We start from the raw sequence: 21,110 nt of genomic DNA on the forward strand, positions 1-21,110 counted from the left end.
GTGTAGGGATCTCTGCCAATGGGCCTTATCTGGGCCGAAACTGTGCCATCCGCACAGCTGCATCAGACAGTAGCCACTTTGAGAAATAAACAATGATAGTGAGATCTACTCACCCTGTCTCCTCCCTGCTCTCAAGACCAGTGCCAGCACCGTGCGTCAGGACGTACAAGGATGCTGCTACACTGCCCAGCACAGACTGATGAGACAGCTACCTCTGCAGAGCAGTAACAGCCTGGGAAGATCTGCACATTGCTTTTCAAGTGATTTGAGCTATCACTGAGACCAAATTATCTTTCATGTAGAGCAAAACTATTAATGGAGTCCCACTCATCTGAATGATAATGGGATGTGGTGCTCCTATGGAGGGTTTATCAGTGGAAGACTATTTTATCTTCCACTGCTGTTTATCAGGCAGTAAGTGAATGAGATAGTCACAGAAAATATACAGGTATATTATACTGCCTGCCCCAGACTACAGAGCTGACCCCAAGGCTTTTGGATTTGTTAAGACTCTCACTGGGCTCAATAAGTTTCATGCTGCACCCACTGCAAGAACTGGTAAGAGAAGACAGGTCACACAGCAACCACAGTGCCTCTCAAATAAAACAAGCATGTTGAGTATCCTTTAGAGAGTCTTCAGAAATGCCTCCCTACCATTACTGCCATTCATATCAGCAATTAGACAATCTATATGGTATTCTCCCAGGAAACTTGTCAAAACTGAGTTGGTTTATTTTACCCCAGCAAAACAAAAGATTAAAAAGTTTCATGAAAGCAGTGCCCCAAAATTATCAACTCAGTAAGGTCTGCTAATGCAGTCCAATGACTCAAAGAACAAAAGAGCAGACTTTGCTACATGCAGTGAAGCAGTCTAACTGAAAAATAAGGACATTGTCATGTACACTGGTCAGCTGACACTGGGACAGACAGAAAGCAAATTCGATTCTAGTGCAAGTAGTACTGATGAGCTTAATTAGATGCTGGTATTTCCAGAGAACCAGGGTAATGTTTAAAAAAAACCCCAAACCTACACCACAATAACAATGACAAAAAAAAAGAAGTGATCCTAAGGACTTTTAAGAGAAACAGACATAAGTCCTACCACAAAGGATAACATTGCCAAGGTACTACTCCAAATACTTGTTTAGATCAGAAGTGGTGCTAACTTTAGAACGGAGCTCATGGAAAGGATTTGCAAACACTGCCAACGAGTAACCTTCAGCTGGCACAGGACAACACTTGGGTATCACTGTGCAACACAGAGTCCTCTGATGTAGACACATCAGTTACTTCAGTGCCTTCTCTAGCCTCTAATTTACTACTGATGTGCAGGGCGCACCCCCTCCCGCAATAATTCCTCTTCAGCTGTGCTCTGCTCAGCTGCATGCCTTCAGCTGTTTCAGATGAATGAGAAAACAGTAAGTTTCCCTGCAGTTCCAGAAGATGGGCACTTACCATATTATTATGCAAAAAAACAGATAAAATCACTACTACACTTAGTACTGCATGCAGATGAAAACTGTGGGACCAACCTATGTGAGACCATTTGGTAATAAAGACACGGTCCAGAAAGACAGTGCCCATCCTCGTTTCCTGCTGTGAACAGTTGTGCGCTGGTTTTGCGCACCATTAAAACAATGCCACATTTAATTTAAAGGTGCCTACATTTCAGTGCACTATGAAGTAGCCGAACATATCACTGAATTGGTAGAGAGCTCTATGATACTTGAACTAATAATATACAAGCGGATTTTATTACTTAAAATGGAAAAAATGCATTGCATAACAAAAATCCAGTCAAAGCAAGGAGAGAAAACCCAAGTTCAGACAACTATGCCTAATCCCCTTTCACCCAGTGATGATAGTGACTCATGATTTTTGAATTCTTACAGTTACCAATCTTCAATTTTATGGCATTAAAAATAAAAAAAGATTAAAGGCCACTGCCCTAAAAAGCAAAAGCCTTCACAAAAATTAGTTGCTTATGGTAACTGCAATTTAACCCACTGTAACAGAAAAGGAACAGGAATAAGCATTTTGCTTTCTCTGTAAAGTTTGTTTATTCTGTATTTTTTACCGTTTGGGTACTGCCAATTTCATTGTTTCTTCTGTGCACAGAGAGAATTAATACATGTCTTTCAGCTCTTTGCATGGTTCTTCCCAATAACAAGATAGAAGAGAAAAATATGCTTTTTCCAGTGCCAAATTGAGACTGTAAAAAGCATAGGGAACATCTGATTTGGGAATTCAATTATCATATTTAAATTAAACAGTTAATTTTGGCATCCTCTGTGCTCTCCGACTTCCTAAGGTGTGTTCAGGACTCGTTTTCCATTTTTTCCTCAAATCCAAGGACTAGATGCTTTCACCAATAAAAACACATGATAAAAAAAACACAGACAAGATTCTTAGAAAATACCATGATTGTAGCTTAATTAAAAATACCTGATATTGCCAGAAAGGCAATTAAATTATGGAATTCAGTAAGGTAGTTTTTGGACAGTGACCTGGTTACTGCCATAAAGAAGGAACAGCATGCACTGGAAGGCCTCTACTACTCGTCAGACAATAAGGTAAACCTCAAGAAATTAATCTGATTGACTAGACTGTGAAGGCTGGGAATTTTAGCCTCCTGGAGCCTTTACATCACAAGCCAATTAAAGCTATGAAGAGGAAAAAGTGAGGCAATCCTACGTTACACGAGAAGTAAACAAAAGATCCTGAAAAGGATTTATCCAGGTCCGGTCAAGTGTCTCTTGAATACTTCAGCAATAGCACAGTAGCCTTTAACTTCTTTAAACTTTGGCCCAATTAGAGACAGAAATATTCCTGGTGGGTTTAGAGCCAACACTTCAGACAGCAAGCCACCTCCTGCCTTTCTTGTCACCGTGGTCAGAATTTGATCCATTTTCTGAACCTTCTAGTGAACCCCAGTACAAAATTTGCATGTGTGGGTTTCACATAAGTTCACCAGTGTGCCATAGTTAGCAGTGGACTATGTGATAAACTATACTATAAATTTAAGAAACCAGTTGCTGCTGAGCATCCATCATTACACTTTCTTCACCCCTATCTATCTGTCATGCAGAATTCAACTAACAGTCACTTTGCCATTTGCTTCTCTATTCTACCAATATTCTGATCATGGTAAATGTATTTCTAAAGGATAAAGCAAGATGACCTTTGAAACACAAAGATATAAGATGATTGCGAGACATTAGCCAAAGAAAAGAAAAAAAAATATGACAGCCACTTCTCCTGAAATGCCTCACCCACGATGCTATTCTTCATATTCACCTATCTCCCCAAAAACAGTCTGAACACTGGCAAAGGGAACTTCCTTTAACTAAGACAAATCTTTGGCATAAGTAAGATAGTTACTTTTCTTGCCTATTATTCCATTCCCTCACCGCTGTTTGCATCAGCCCATGCCACTACATTAAAGAATAAGTAACAAATAGTTGTCTGTGGCCAGAAGCAGAGAATAAGGTGGCAGTGCAGGTACTGATACAGCTCGCACAGAGAGATGCTGGCTAACAAGCTCAGCTCTCACCGCCGTAGGATCCAGCAAAGCAGGCACAGCAATCAGCCCTTCAAGCTCCAACGTCCTGGTTTTGAAAATCCAAACTAGAATTGGAAAAGAATATCCTCCATCTGGTTACAACCTTCCACTACTGCACGTTAAAAGATCCTTCCCATAATATTGCCAACTGACAAAGCCACACCTACAAAAAACAACACAACACTGCAAAACAAGTCACTACAGGCCCCCCAACCTGAAGAAAATAAATCTTGACTTCCAAATCAGCTATACATTCAGAGAACAACTGCTTACCTGTACACTCTCCAACTGTTTCTCCTGTTTCAGGTGACTGTGTGACCTCTGTTGGCCCCGTAGCCATGTTATAGTCACTGAAATGGAGATGAAAGCATCAGTTAAACTTTAGTCCACCTTCCCAGCAGAATATGGTCCCACCCAGCATGAAGAAACAACGTGGCTGGATCCTTTCTGAAACTGCATACCCAAATGCTTATCACAAACACGGCTTGCACACTTTTTTCCACTTCAGCTACAGAACTTTACCTCATTTTTCAGTAACACTTATTTCTCCAGCCAAAACTAACAAACCAATCTAATATCTTGCCAGTACCTCTCCCTTTTTAGGAAACCAGGATCAAAGTTTGCATTAATGAAAGATGTCATTAAACTTGCTCAGCAGAGACTGTAATGGTTCCCAATCTCAGAATAATGAACCTTTATGATTGCTCTTTGCTAGAGAGTGACAGCTCCATGCTACTGTAAAAAGCATCTTAAGTAAATGCTCTGCTGCAGAGGGTTCATGTATTACAGTGTCCTCCCAGCAAGCACCAGACTAGTCTGTTAGCATTATAAAAATTAGTTAAGCATCAGCACTGAAGCATCATCCTGGGCTATGCTACATTTGTGGAAACCAATAGATCAAATTTATTTCGGATCCAGAGCAATCAGCTTTTAGCCACAAGCTTTGAAACCTTATCGCAAGCAGGGCTATTGATCAACCAAATTAGCTGATGGCATCATCTTCCTACCCGATGAAAACAAAAGTTCAGCCTAGTTTTAAGATCATTCAATGTTAACTGGCTCCACTTTGTATTTTCCAGGACTCCTAAATGGGTGTCTGTCAGAGACAAAGAAATTAAGCAGCAGACCACAAGAGTTACAGTACAAATGTCAAGCAACAATGGAAATGTGACAGTTTAGCAGGGCAGCTCATAAATACTGCCCTTTGTTATGGAAGATAACTAGGTGATACATTTACATAGTTAGCAGTTCCAATATGCTGTGTAAGGACTTAAAGAGGAAGAAATCTTTACAAATAAATGTAAATACCCAGAAACAAATCCTGCTCCCTTTTCTGCATAGACCTCATCTAACAATTTTCCACCTCAAAGTGGTATAACAATACTGCCAAGTTAAGTATCTCAACTGCAAGCAAGGATATTATTCTATACTAATTTGGACAATCTGTAAACTATTCTATTTCTTCTGTATTACCCACACATTCTATAATCTGTCATGCCCAAAAGCACTGGGACTTTCCTATGAGCCCACATCCTCAGATAACCTAAAAAGATAAAGTGCACAAAATCAGAGGCAGAAGTGATGGGACTGTCAAAAAAAAAAAAGGGGGGGGGGGCTCTGTTCTTTTGATAAACCATCTTTAGGTACTTTAGCTAAATTGATGTGTACTGACTAGATTATTGTTCATTAACTTCCTGTGTGTCTTGATTTAGTATCATCAAGCTTAAAAGGGGGGGAGGGCGGCAGGGGGGAGCAACCATGGAGGTAAAAGAAGCAGAGCTCCTGAAAAAAACAGACAGTGGAGTAAGCTTTCCCTGTGCTAGCCACACAGATACGCAACCTGCCATGCTGCTGAACTGTAGGTAGAAGTGGAAAAGATAGACTGCAGTTTTCTTGTTTTATAACAGATCACCTCTGAGCAGTGAACACAGGAGTGCATTAACGCACTTTAGTTCCAAACAACCTCATCTCAACTCACTAAAATCAATGAAAAAAGTCATTGAAAAAAACAGCACTGACTATACCTTTTCTAAATAAGATGCACTGATGATGTTTTTGAAACAATTGTTAGACAATATTGAGAAGAAACGAAAAATAAGACTTTTAAGATTTTCCCTTTTGGATGATCATAACCATTCAACTCTTCTCCGTTTTTCCCCCGTGTCTCATCAATTATCCATGAAAATGTCTGCATTTCCTGCGCATTTTGATTAAAGGGGTCATCAGAAGACTTTCTCATAGACTCTTTCTCTGTATTAAAAAGAAATTTGGTTCCAATTTTCCCCCTCAATTTTGTACAGCATACATATTGATTATGTTAGTTTTTTCTTGAGGGAAAAGGAACTGCATTTGAAGTAAAACACCAAGGACACACTCAACAAATTTACAAGGACAAACTGGCAAGTCCCCAGTCTTGAGCTTATTTTCACAGAACGTGGGTGGGCCTGACATTTGGCTCATTTAGACCCCTAACTTCTGCTTTACCCACCTTCAATAAAATCAAAGCAAGAGCAAATGCTGCTTTCAGATCCAGCTTTGTTGTCACCGGCTCTACATTTATTTAAATTACTCGATCATCTCAGCTGCTTGCTTAGAATCCTTCCAGCCATTGGAGATACTTTGACTGCTGTGTTTATTATAACTGCAAGCATTTATTTCCAATTGGTATATCTTTTATACAAGCAGAACTATAATTGCAAAGCAGCCCAGCTCCGAGGCAGTCGCTTCACAGTCAAATCAGCTCCAACATTAACTCGATTTTATAGCTGAGTTCTCTGGGGAGGTCAAGTGTCAATTGCAAGGGTGCATCGGTTGTTTGCAAATGTGCCCCATTTAGGACCTAATGATTTGCTGCCTTTGTATACCTCATCACAGTATCATCTTTTTCCAGTGAACTGAACAGTAACTTGAGGTGAGGGAAACCATCACAGATTTTTACAAGCTTTAAGTTAGCAAGTATTTAAATGACAAGTAAAAAAATATATTTTTACAGCAAAGTCTAAGTTCCATCACTAAAAGTTTGGTGACATACCTGAAGGAAAGCTAGCAATTAGACAACACTTAGATTTCAAATTCTGGTGGCAGTGAGTTGTGCTTTACAAAGAACAGCTAGTAAATGTTCTGAGCAACGAACCCTAGCCTGGGGATCAATGTAATGGAGAAAGAGGACAAAACCCCATCAATACAAATACATGTGAGTGCATAGGCATTAACTGATCGACATTCACCACTTCCAGGCCTTAATGACAACTGACAGATGCAGCGTCAGGATGTATCAATACCATGTACATTCAGTTCAATCAGCTGTATTAACCATGCGCACCCTGTGAGCTTTCCCAGAGTGTTACGCCATTAGAAACGAAGTTTTAAACAAATATTCTATACATATTGATTTTTAGTGATAAAAATATCAGGCTAAATAAATGGCCTTTAAAGCAGTATTTCTGATACTCTCCAGGCTAGGAGATACTAGAGGAGAGCTGGGAGAAGGAGCTCACAGAGGGATGAAGGAGGCTGTCTCCTCAGTGGGGAAGCAGTCAAGGCAGAGTAGCGACAGATTGATAGCTATGGCCAGCCAAGGTAGTAGAACTGTCAAGTCCCAGCTACTGTTTATTTCCCACTAGAAGTGGAACAGTGGGCACATTTCCCCAGTCTGTAACTTTCTAATCATGTTCTTAATCCTCTCTCAAACGGCATTTGCACTTCCTGCATATGCACAGGCCTCCTGCTGCAGAGGTACAAACAAGATGCTGAGTCTCTGCTAGACACCTTAAAAGCCAGGCCTGGCCCTGCCCAGTAAGTTCACTGCAGCAATTCCTGTGTACGGCCATGGAAAAGACTGAAAGCTTACTGACAGCAGCAAGGATTGACTACACCGTGTTCACCTCTTCTTGCACAGGGTGATGGGTTGGATTATTACACCTGTGAATTGATCAATTATTTGCAAACAGTGAAGTGGCTTCCTATACAGATGCAATCACAATAATAAAGCTGACATTACTAGAACTATTTGCATTGCCAGGGTGTATTGTAAAGCAATAAAACTCCTACAAAGTTGCAGGCCTTGCTTTACCTTCAAAGCAGGCAATGGGTTCTAGTTAGCAATCATCACTATACCTTCACCTGGTTTGATCATTTAGATCTAGGCTCCCTGATATCCCATACAAAACTTCCATTAATAACCCAACCATGTTGCATTCACTTGGAACTCTTCAACTCATTAAAGGAACCAATGAGTCTTAAGAGAAAAAAGAAATCTCCACGAACAGGAGAAAGATCCTTGTCTCCCTTTTATGAACTGGGGCAACTGGACAGGTATTTGGAGTCCTCTATGGGAAGGCAGTGACAGGGCAAAAGAAATTGGTGGTATTCTGGTCATTGGTGGTCAGTAGTATTCTGACCATTCCCTTTTCCCAGCTCAGTACATTAGTGAATATGTACTGAAAGGTGGGGGTGTGGGGGGGTGGGGATGTTAAAAGAATGAAAGAGAATTCCCTTTCACTGCTTGGTTTGTGTATTTAAGGACTCCTGGGAAGTTAACATTGTACAGGACTTAAGTTTCCTGCATTTCACAAAGGCCCAAGACAAACAGAAACTCTTTCTGCTCAGCCTCAGAAGAGGGACAGAGCCTCCTTGCTGTCTCTACAGCGGAGCAGAAGACTTGGAGACTGCACAGCAAGCAAGCTCCTACCGCCCACCTTTAGTGTTTCTTCAGCTTCAGTCCCAGGCTTCTGCACAAGGACTCCGGAAGGCCTTATGACAGAGAGATCAAAGGAGATGCTGAACCCTGAACACCCTCTTTCCTATCAAATAAATGCTTGAGGAAATAAAGACCCAAGAATACAAGGCACTGCATTCAGTTAGCATCTTCATGGCCTATAGAAGACAAACAATTGTAAGCAGCCAAGAGAAAGAGGTGAAATTTTTGCCTGGAGCTTTTAAAGACCAGTTTCCTTCATGCTACAAAAATTATTTGAAATCAAGCTTATGCTCCAGATTTCAGGACACACACTTTGCACAGCAAGATGGATCAGCATAGGGAAATGCATGCCCCTCATCTGGTCCTCTGGGCCACCACCCTGCAGCCAGCCTCTGCCCAGAACACACTTCAAGTTACTGCTGGACCTCAGAGAAAGCCCCTCTATTTCTCCTGAGCACTGAGTTTTAAAAAAAAATGCAGAAAGCAGGATGGTTTAATATTCAGATTACATTCTGCAGCAAAAGGTGACTGACAGGTTAAATTTTTACTGTGTCTTACTAAAGCACATTAGAGGACTTTGTTCTGACAAAATGTGGTTGATTGCTTTCCTGTCTGGGAACCCTACAAGCTAACTATCAATGAACTCCTTAATCCAACGACAGTAAGTGAAGTTAAGTTTACCCTCTGCAATTCCACAGAACAGGATTTCAGAGTCAATCATAAAGAAATAGCAGAGCCAGCAAGATTCCTATTCAATTTTCACATCCCTTGAGCATATCAGAAACTCAACAAACAAAGCCCTCTTTGCTCTCCATGCAATGAGCCGAGCGAACTGCACTTCAAGGTCCACGTTCAGGGAACGTGCTGAATAGTGTGGGATGTCACAAACAACTTTGCTAAAACAGGGTACAGCCCAACATGACAGCAGGAACCGGGATCTGACCTTGCACAGCTTATCCCATTGTACTTTGCTAGAGGGTAGTGTTTCTGGGATGAAATTCCCAGGTTTATTTGCCAGCCCCTAGCTGGTATGTCCCTCGTCAGACCGTAACTCTTTTAGGTAGGCATAAGAGAGTAGCACAAACAGCAATTTACATTAGAACTCTTGCTGCTGCCTCCACTGATAACAGTGAGGGGAGGAGTTTACAAAGTTAATGAATATTGCTTTGTAATTTTCATGGAAGGAGGGACAGTTTAAGAAAGTTTAAGGTCCTTTTCCAAGGATCACAAATCACACAGCAATAGTAGCCATCAGGAAGTCTGGATAAGCAACTAGATAATATTTAATATCAATAAAATACTCTCCCAGGACCAAGTAGGAGGTCATAATTCCCCATAGCAACAGACAACAGTCAGCTCCTACCCTTGACAAGATATCCAGAGCAAACAACCATTCACATAAAGAGATCTATTCACAGCTTTCACAGTTTGCATTCAGGCAACACCCCCTCACCACCCTCTGTCCCCACACCTTGGCTTCTCCGAGAAGGCTTGCCAGAAGACAGGTCCCAATGTGCTGAACTCTTTTTACCTACAATCTGCTTTGAGAAGCCTCTGTCTGACAGTGATTCTGAAGGATTTCTGCTATTCAGCAGTGCCTGAAGCATTATGTACTGCCCTCCTAGTGAGTGTGTGTGTAACACTAATAGAAAGCAGCTGGTGGGCTGAAGCCGACTTAAAAGAAAAAAAAAGTAACAGGAGGAAATGCCTTTCATACAGTCACACAGGCTCAGTCTGTAATTGTGTGAGAAGCCAAAAGGATAAGAAGGGGGAAGGGCAAATGAGACAAAAACATTTATAAGCTACTACAGAAAACAGTGAAAATGCACTCTGTTACCAGTCCAGGAACTGAGAGAGTCAATGCCTCTGTCCCCTGCATCCTGCCCTGTCTCCACAGGCTCACTCCTTCTCAGCAGTCATGTTATTTGCTAAACCACTGCAGAATGGTCTCCCTGCACGTGAGGACACGACTGCAGCATACATACACAGACCTGTGTTAACTTAAACCTGAGGCAGGTATCAGTAGCAGAGCAGCTGTTACTTTGTACTCAGCTCGAGAGGCCAAACTGAAGTCCAAGCTACCACAGCTTTGCAACACTTGCACCCATGCCAGACAGATAACCCTGTTCTGGACATGCCACTTCACTAATACACCTAATTACTCTGCACTGCTTATTAGCATGACCTTGTGTAGTTGCTGTCAGTGAGAGGATCTACACTGCAAGTTTGTGTCTGCTCAGACAATAGAGCAAATATCTACCTGTTTGCCGAAAGCTATGTAAAATGTTTCTGAATAGCCCATCCCTGATAACAATTTATCACATAGTTTTTCCCGTGCATTTTCTACTCTGCACCAATCAGGAGGAATGTGACAGAACTTTGCTCAAAATAAGACCGGCACTAACATAGTCATGACCTAAGCACACGCAAGAACTCAGGCAATATTTTGGGCCCAGACTGCCTCCATTTTAAAGGAATGTACATTAAATGACCCAGTTGAATTGCACCATGTGGCATTAGCGTAGGAATAAGTCAGTGCTTTTCCGATACAGTAATTCTTTTTCTCCATATTGCCACATCAGGGAAATTTCAGGAAACGGCTGGAATGAGGATCTTCTTCCACTCTTCCTAAAAAGAAGTGAAAGAAGCAGCAGAGTCATCCAGCAACTGTGTTAAGGAGGTAGTACATCGCCAGCAGTAGGAGACACTCTCAGATCTACTTGACATGGATACATTTGGAGTAGTTGGGAAGGAGGGGGAACACGCATTTAAAAATCAACAAGGACGTAACCAGAGGCTTCTTTTGCCAGTTAGGGAGCTACACCCAGTAAGCATTACTGCCTTTGGAAGCAGGTTCAAGAGCAAAGCAACAGGAAATGTCAAGTCACTATCACTAAACAGCAGACATGCCTCATGCTAGCAGAGTCAAGATGTCAGAGAGTCAAGTATGGGAAAAAAAGTAAAGCTTACTGTCTCTGCCTCTTCATGTGGCAAATTCAACAAATACGCGTAATCTTCCATCCCAGACCTGGGTGGTGGGCATATTTGGCCACTGTTTTCTAGCTTGTGTGTGTGCTTTTTTCCCCCTCTCCAAATGCCTAATTAATTTTGTTCCACCTGTGGCCTCCCAGCTTAAAGTTAGATGACTGATATCTGACCTGTGGTGTGCAGAGCCCTGGGCTGCTTTGCGGGGATCAGCAAAAGGTAGCTAAGGAAAGGAGTTTACCATCAGCTGGTTTCAACATGCTCTACAGGGGCTTGAAAAACTGCGTGTCTGGGAAAACTCCATGGAAATTGCCAATATTTGCAAACTGTGAAGGTGACAATTATTAGCTTAGACAGTAAAATCCTTGAGACGGAGCTCATCTTTTAAACATATCCCAGCAGATGGAGACTACTGGGCTGGGAGAATTGGCTGATTTTCTTGGCTCTATCACTGGATAACAGGGCAAATTACTACACTGCTGAGAGTAGCCAAGTTATTTATCGCTCAGCATTGAGATTCTTTAGCTGTGGAATTGAGATGGTCACACTGAACACCTGGAAAGCTTAACAAGCCCTATGGAGGAGCTAAGCACTACCTCCGCTATGGGAGATCAGCATGCTGGAATCGTACCAATTGACACTACACAAAAGATAAATAACAAAACTCATAAAATTCTGCAAGAGTAGCCTGCATTTCTGCCATGCCCCTATATTTGAGTCTCACACTGATTTCAAAGATCTTATTCTCACAAAATGTGAAGAATCATTACATCGTGGGCCTGAAAGAAAGAGTCTGGAGACATTTTGACCAAATTAAGCTGTCTGAATATTGCAGGGGAAATGAGGCTGAAACAATAGCGAATTGAACGCCAGAAATGAAACATGGCACTTTAGGCTATGTCTAAAACATTCTTTTTTTTAGGTTTTTCCAAAACAGTCAATTATCCCTCAATTTGTGGGTTAAAGAACAGCTTAAGGATGGGAAAAAAAACCCCAACATATCTATATCTTCAGATAGATCAAACTTCCTAGGACACATTCTTCCAAGAGAAGTTAATATCTACATTTAATGCCCAGGAATTCGAGGAGAGGCTAACAGAAATTTCCAGGGCTAACTGTGTTACAAATTCTCACTCTGAAGATCAAACTGTCATAAAAACAGTCAGCCACTTTTTGATTAGAAGAAAGCAAATAAAATGCAGGCTTTGTGGTCTCAGAGGCTGCCTTTGGCAGGAAGCTCAGGAAATCTCTCTTCATGTGAAGTCCCAAAACCTATCTGGGGCAACATCTACTGCCTGTATACACACGAAAAATCTCCAACCAAGGCCAGCTCCCACTGTGTCTGGCTGGCTAAACACCCTGAGCTCCCACTGCCCATGGGTATTTCTGGAATTCAGACCCCATTTTGGCCGCTGATCAAGGAAGGCCTGAGGCGGCTTCCACGCTTGCAGAAGGAGCTCTTCTGGAGCTGTGTGTGGAGTTTGAGGCTCTAAAGGAAATCTCCTGCTGCCCCGCTCTTCTGGCTGCTCTCTCTGGAGTCTCGAGTAAGGACTTGGTTAGTACACTTGGTCTTGAAGCACATAGAGAACTGTTAGAGCCAAGGGTGATCATGCATGTGCTTAAAGCAGTCCCTGAGCCATTTCTGTCCTCAGGGCATCTACTGACTTTTCTCTTTAGTGTGAGCAACCACCACAAAGGAACCCTACTTCTCTGGGATTCCAGACACAAATATGTCTCTAAAATAGGATCATGTAAAATAAGATTATCTGAGCTAATGCTGTTTTGCACCAATGGAATATCAAACTGTATTCAACTGTGTTTTGAAGAAGGCGGTGTGGTAGCACCAGGGAGCAGAGAGGGTACATGACAGTAGAAAAACCCAGGAAGGTGATGCCAAACACAGCAAGAACTGCAAGACTGGTACTGACAAGTAAGCAAGGCAGGGCGGAGGGAATCAGATGGGGACAGACATTCTGTAAGGTCTTCAAAGGCCAAGGCTGCAAGAAAGGAAGCAATAAGACAATTTGCATTTTTTGAAGGAAAGCAATGAAATTTTAACTTCTGGAACAAAAAAAACTGCTAGAGTGAACCAGCAAACAATTCCTCTGCACCTGTCAGATCTGTATTTTCGCATGTACACAGATAGTTTGACGATTAACATGATGTCTGCATTGTAATTCTGAGCTAGAGTATTCAAATACATCCCATTTGCATCCGAACTACTGTGTGGATCAGAACTGCATTGTTAGATGAGGGATACTTACAAGCCCTGGCAAAAGTGCACCGTTACATATTTCTGAGAATGAATAAGCATAAATGAATTCATCAAGAATAAAAGTCAAACATTTAGTTCACTAATTAGCACCAGATTCTTGAAACTCAGAGGCCAAAAGAAACAACTGCCACAAAAATTTGAAGCTGGAATGCCACCCTAGCTCTGGCTGGATGATTAAAAAGCAAAATCAGGCAGCTTTGTCGGCACAGCCAAGTTACCCTGCTCTGACAGCGAGTGCTACAATCCCCTCTAACAGTCACAAAGATACCAACGTGCTATAGGATGGTGACAGGACACGACAGACCACAGCATACCTTGGTACCTGTACACCTATATGAATGCAGCAGCACACACTGGTGTAACAAACAATACAGTTAAAAAATGAATAATGATGTGTGGGGCCCAGGTCTCAGCTTTTTCTTGTACATTATGTTGGAAGTGTTGAGCCATTAGCACAACCCTGACTGTTTACACAGTGATGAACAGTGACAGCTCAGCATCTGCAAGCAAAATCAGACAAGATATTAACTAACTGACTTCTTTTGTTGTTTAAACAGTGACTCCCATAATGGAGCCTTGAAGGGCCACCTGCTATCTTGACACAAATAATTATGAATAATATAACAACATACCAAAAAAATATAATCAAAAAGTCTGCGGTATTTGCTGTATTCAGAATACTGCTTAAAACTCCTTAATCCATAATACTTTTCCCAACCTTGAAACTACAACTGATTTAATGCAGAACCATAAGCTTGGATCACGCTAGAGTTTGATCACCTTGTTCTCAACTGTTTTCTTACAGCAGCAACCCTTAGTATAAATTTGTGAAAAAAAAAAAAAAAAATCAATCTTGGAATTACATTGGAGGTTTTTTTCCCTGTTTCCCCACAGACAGATTTATTCCAGATTTTCCCAAGTTTGGCTGGTAATCAGCTCTAGCTGTTACACCAGCTCAGGTGGGTTATCTACTGGAAGTACAGCTTGGATCTACTACATTTTTGTTCCACATATCTATAGCCAGATTTCAGTTTCCAAAGCCAATTCTAGGCCTTCATATCACAGCTATCAAACCTTCCAGACCTCTGTACAGGGAGGAAACAACAAATTAATCTCTCCAGTTGGCTGTAAAAGTACAAACCAGGCACACTTTGAGCAGCAAAAGTTTCTGTATAAGAGGAGAACACAAGGCAAAATTATAAGATGTTTTCATGGCTCAGTCTGGTAAAATAATGTAGACAAAAAACCTGACAACCAAATGGTGCAGAAGAGTGAGAATCACATTCAGCAGATTGTCCCAAACCAAGAAACTTCTGCTCTAGTGCAAGAGAAGTTGGACAGGCAGCGTTAGAGGTGCACATCTGCCAAATACTCAGCACCTTGGTGACAGGGAAAGGGCTGTTCTGCTGAAACCAAACAAACGGGCACGCTTGCTTGGAATTCCTCTGCCTACAGCCAGCAAACGTACCGCATCACTGTGGCTGCTAAAACAAACACCATTCAGAGAGAAGCACGAACAGAATGAGGAGGACTGGGAGATGTGGAGTGACTCACTGGTATATTAAGCCAGAACTGAACTTCGTGCAGAGAGATGAGTCAAATGGAATGAATCAACAAAGAAAAATAGTTATCTTTTTGTTAATAATACAGCACCATTGTACTAACTGTGCTCACTGCCTGCAGTGCCATGGCTCTGCCACCTCCTGACTACTTTTGTTCACCCTCTCTACTATTCTTGAGTAAGAAAACAGGACACATTTAATACCAAGCATAGCACTGAACGGTCCCTGTGGGCTGAAGACAAAATGCTCACAAATGTTCAAATACTCTGTATAATTACCATGTACAGGAACATGCTCATCGGTTGTGTATTGAAAGATTCCCCTGAGAGACACATGATGCCTGGGGAGTCCTTACACCTCAGTTCACCCTCTCTGACTTGGCCCCAGCTGGAAGAGCTCTCCACTTTCCATGAAAGCACATCCCTTCTCCTGTTCAATGCTTTGCCTCTTGCACTCTCCATAAACTGTTTGTTGAAACCCAGTATTGTCACCCCTGTGTGGATCCAGGGATTGTCTCTGCACTGGTGAACTTGGTTTGCTGGGCAGGGACCACCTTTCCTCCTCAGATGTTTTCATCTCAAAAAAAACCCCACTGAAAAACTGTTAATGAGTGCTTCTTGCCCTCATTGGGAAATACTGTGTTAAAGTGGTGTACGATAAAGACAGGTAAACAAACATATTTTAGGATACCAAAGTGTTCATGGGAAGCACTTCACCTTACCAGAATTCAACAGCCACACAGACAGACCCCCCTAGATCACCACTACCACAGCTCCCAGGCAGCACACACTGACTCCAAAGCCACACATCCTCCTCAGCCCCACTGAGCCTACAAACCACTGCTGAGCCGAGCCCAGTCCAGGTATGCTGGGGAATGCCACAGGCAGGGATGGCCAGGGAACTCAGTGTCTCACTTTAAACAGCCTGTGAGTCCTGGAGAGATGGTTCATGTCTAAAATTGTGCCAAAGAGCAAAGCATCGTGTACTGTGGACAGCCAGTAAACACAGCTACTTACGCCCCACAGTGATTACATGCCTCCAAAAAGTGAGAGGCACCACAGGGGGCAAATGAACTGCTAACAGAGAAGAACCAACAGTTTTAAACTGCCCCATTCCCCACAGTGCCAAGTTGCTACTTCAGTAGCAGTTGGTGGAGCTTTAAACCATTTCCAATTCACTTGCTAGTGTACAAGCTAAAACAGCAGCTGCTTGCTGTGGATGGGAAACAAAAGGCCTTAAGGACCCCACACAGATATAAAAGCTGTAAAAAGTATATTATGCACCAAAGACGAAGGGACTTTTGGAGCTCCTTCCACTGCCCCTTATAGCCTCTCCAACAAGAGGACTTGGGACGAAGGTGGAGGAGGCAGTGAACAGACATCTCAGCGTAGCTGGTTATCCTATCCATCAGGTGGACAGCACTATATTGTCTTTGTAATAATCCCAGTAAATATGACAATCTCTTCCTGACACTCATCTGAACAGGCAACAATGCAAGCTAGATCAACAGAGCAACAGCACCTAATCCAGAAAACACATTTTACTTGATTTTATGGTCATAACATCTTTTTACATTTGCAATAACTTTCATCACAAACAATCTAAAAATATATTGAAAAATATACTGATGAATCCCTTGATCGACTTGCTTTACCCAAATGGTGAACTTCTTTGCAGGATAAGAGTGCACATCAGCATTTTTTGACAATTTGGGACTGCAAGAAAAGAACACAGTATCCCACTGGAAGTGCAGAGCTTGTCATAGCAGAAGCCCTTCAAACTGAAATATGTCCATAATTCTGGAATTGCTTGTGAAAGGCACCATGAAATCCTGAATGACCACATTAAGTACAGACCAGTTAAATACATTTCCTTATAGTCTGTTATAGAAACCAGTTCTGAGCTGGCATGCAAAGCCTTCAGCCAAATATTTTATATAGCTTCTAACATACTATATTTGTCTTTGGAAATTGGTAGTTTGTGTTGACCATGAGTAAACCTTACTATTCAAGCAACCACATTTTCAGCTCATAACTATATATTTGGCTAGTACCAAAAACTGAGAGATGTATGAAAAGATTCCTCCACAGGCTTCAGAAAACTTCATCATATTGTCCAGGTCTAATATTTTTTCTGACACCAGGACCAAGCACAACAAAACTTTGCAAAAAGGATGATGAACTATATATTTAATATAAGAAGAAAATTTTAAGATTATACAAGTTGCAGATGCTGGTTAAAGAGAAATAGGAAAGCAATCTACAACTTTTATTTTAGTGGAATATCAGCAAAGACTGGGGCTGTGAATTACTTGGATTAGGCTTTGAGCAGGTTTTTTTTGTGACGTCTCATAAAAGAACATTAACAAAGCACAGAGACAGGATTCTCTGCACAAAGATCAGATTCAGCCATACATTATTGCAGTGTACCAAGGCAGAGCTTTTGCTTACCCTTGCAAAATGTGGAGGAGTGAAGGTAAATGTGACAGCAGCACAGGAGAGTGCTACCCAAAGCAGCGTTTAAAAAAGCCCAGGTGCTTTAGCTGGACCCAGCAAGCTCAAAGCCCTGGAAGGACCCCTTTCCCAGTGGCAGGTTTTATGGCCTGCATTGAGCTCTATGCCGCTTTGGCTAAATCCCTACTGGTACCCAAGCCAATTGTTTAAAACATAAAAGTAATTTCATTCCAAAATAGCTTTCATTCAGAAAGCAAACTAAGTCCTACAAGTAAAATGACCACATGAGGATTTGGGGAAGACATTGCAATGACCCATTTGTCCAGAAAAACAAACACTTCATGTCAAAATCCAAACAAATTTAATCCAAAATTAATCTTGGGCTTAAAACATCACTAGTACTGCAACTGGTGTCTTAGACTCATTTTAACTGCCCATAATCACAGCCAAAGCAGAATATAAAATTTGTAAAGACTGCAAAGTACTCATAGTTGCACTAATCCACTTGGGATCACATGACAGGGCTGAAATAACAGATTGAGGAATATAATCTGTATATATATCAAGTGTAGAGACCTAACTGAAGAGTAACATGAAAGAAGAATTTTTTGAAGGAAAAAAACCCTGTTCCTCATAGATCAGGTGGAGATCCACCAGGAAAGAAGAGATTGTACGCAAAAAGTGAATTTCCAGCTTCCCTTTTGAACAGTTTTTTTTTTCCACTCTGCTAACCAGGACTTACCCATACATTTAACTATCAGCATTCACATCTTAAGCCTCAAGATACAACTTTGCTTGCCTTTCACTGTGTAATTTCACTTTCTGTAATCCCATACTGTATGCAAGAATAGAGCCCTCTACAGTCTGCTGATGCAAAACATTATCAAAAACCACTGCTGAGTTTCTGCAGCAGAAAATTTTGTTCCATTCCTTAGCAGGGAATGTCAAAGGAAAAACAGAATGTATATTCATGGTGGTTTAAAGCACAAATACCAACATGCATTGTCCCATTCTCTTCTCCCTTTATGGTCTGCTCCAAAAGAATATGTCAGTGAAACAATAAAAAATATGTATTTTAAATACAAACAAATCTCTCAAACCTCAGGTTGCTTACACAAAAACTGAGTACATCAAGTTCTCAAAGAGCATTTACTGCCAGAGTTCTAGCTGAACATTTTTTAAAAAACAATGTGCATTTCTGTATTTCTCATTTTTATGTGTTAATATATAAACAATATCGCTAATCAATACTGAAGAAAACATTTTTCCTCTTGCTATAATTAGACAGGAAAAGGTTCTTAATTCCTTTTTCGATATTTCGTGTTTGTACCTCTGAAGGAAAAAACATGACCAAATTTCACAGATTTGGTATTTCAGCCAGGATTGATCTTTTGCACTTTTTAATTCAGAATGGTACTTCAGTCTTGAGGCATGAGCATTTTCTGCAGTGCTGCTGCTGAAATACAACAAAGACAGAATTTCAAAGTACCCACTAGACTCAGCTCACTTTGTAAAGGTGGAGGGGAGGGCTCAGCATGGCACTTACTTTTTACTTTTCAAGCAACCGTAGAATCCAGCCATGGTCCTTCCTGGGAGGCGTGTGTGCATTTAATTCATCCTTGTGTGTGGATGCCAGCACAAAGATTCTGCAGCTTCGTATCCTGCTCACCAAATGCCCACACACGCACACAAGAAAGCCAGCATGCCGATGCAATTACTAGCCAGATAAAGTTCCTGATCTGAGGCCCTCAGACTCTGCTGAACTGGGTCCAAGAAGGGCTGTGCCTGTTCCATAAATGGTTATGAATTGTTAACTCCCCCTTTTCCTGTCTCCTTCCAGCTCTTGGTGAGCACAGCATCCTAAGTGTAAAATACCATATGGCATTTGATTCTGTCTCCCTGTGGGACTAATGAGAGGCTTGGTTGTAATTAGGATGTGAAGAAGCCCTGAGGAGATTAATTGTTATTGTTATTTTTCAGAGAGAGAAAGGCTACAGAAAATACTTGCAACATGTTTGAAATAACTACTAAAAATTGTAGTCATTCTCCAGCACATAAGGGGTGCACAGGACCTTCCAGAACAGGCATTATCCCATCTCACAGTAAACCACAATCTATTCTAACAAGCTATTCTGCACATTAACAGAAAAAAATACACCCCTGCAATATTGCAAGGTCAGGCAAAAAGCTCTGGAGTTTACAGTAGCCAGCACACCCATATGAGAAAAACACTGCCTAGTGATGCCCTCTGACAATACACTAGCAGTTGTTATTCACTGCCACAACTAAGGAGGCCCACACCAGGTGTGGAAGGAGGAAAATGGCTATGGTTTAATACTGGAGAAGATAAACCTCAAGCAGCTTCATTCACGGAGTGACCCAAGTCGCGGGGACAACATAGCTGCACACATTTCTGACATTATATTGCATTAAATTCGTATGGAAATTAATCTGCATCATGGCTGTTAATGAACTCTGTTGAGGTAGAAGCAGGTGAGGCAAGACATTGCTTGTGCTGCCTGCACACAACTAGGTAGCCAGCAGCCAGTAACAAAGTGATAGCTTGTTCCTGGAGTCGCGTGTCCAGTAAGAATCTCAGCTCTTGATTAAAAAAAAAGCATGCATATTTAAATGCAGGAAGTTCATAACACTCATAATTGCAAAGGGAAGATTTACATTCCTAAAAGATCAGAAGAAAACCATATTTATTCATATTTCTCAGCTAGTACGTAGTATTTGAATACTTGGGTCTGGCAAGCCAGTAAGAGGGAGTATTATATGAGTATTTCTATATGAGTTCCTCTTAGAGGCATTGAGTAGCAAGACCAGATCTAAGGTGGAGCAGTTCTTCTGGAATACTAGGAAAAAAATATTTTAAGATCTTTCCCATAAGAGAGACATGAAGTTTGAGAAACGCTTCTCTGGTGAGGATTCCCATAACTGACTCAGCTACAGCAGTTTTATAACAGTGCAGAACTTTGAAATCTATGAACGGACAACTCCACTATTTTCTATAAAGTCCCCTACACAAAGGAAAGCCATGACACAAAGAATAAATGACAGCAAGTGCAAGGGCCATCACAAACAGGAACAAAATCATATTCTATTCTAGTTTCCCACTTAGCAGGAAAGAAAAAAACTCTACAAGGAGCCAACTTCAGTGCCGTCCACGGAACTGCAAATCAAACCTGACCTCAAGCAGATACACTTTCTCTCTCAGGAAAAGACAAAGAACTAAAAATACAGTAACACTAGTTGAAGTTTTACACAAATGAGTTTCACTGTTGTCCTGAATTACTGCAGTTGTCATTTGTGCTGAACTTCTAATCCTAACAGAAAAAAGCTAGCTAGAGAGCACGACTATCCACCCATCAGAGAAAGCCCACAGAAAAAAAAAAAAAAGTCAAAATAAAAGCTTCGGTTATTGGGTAACAACCACCAAGAAGGAATTCTTGGAGATTGCTGGAGAAACCTTCTGACCGACTTAATGTACAAAACCTTGGACGTAGGTTTGCATCTGAAATCTGCCTGGCACATAGTTCAGAAAGTGCTGCCAATGGAAACATTTATAGTA

General features: G+C 41.4%; 1 protein-coding gene across 1 annotated transcript in view; it reads right to left on the reverse strand.

Moving 5' to 3' along the window:
• Positions 1-21,110, reverse strand: part of KIAA1210 (KIAA1210 ortholog) — a 63,137-nt gene that overhangs the window by 23,514 nt on the left and 18,513 nt on the right. The window contains exon 3 of the mRNA XM_009889330.1: positions 3,836-3,912. Within this exon, the coding sequence (XP_009887632.1) occupies positions 3,836-3,912 (77 nt within the window). The remainder of the gene's footprint in view (positions 1-3,835; positions 3,913-21,110) is intronic.

This window comes from Charadrius vociferus, unplaced genomic scaffold, assembly GCF_000708025.1.
Source record: "Charadrius vociferus isolate BGI_N301 unplaced genomic scaffold, ASM70802v2 scaffold7, whole genome shotgun sequence".
Classification (NCBI taxonomy): Eukaryota; Metazoa; Chordata; class Aves; order Charadriiformes; family Charadriidae; genus Charadrius; species Charadrius vociferus.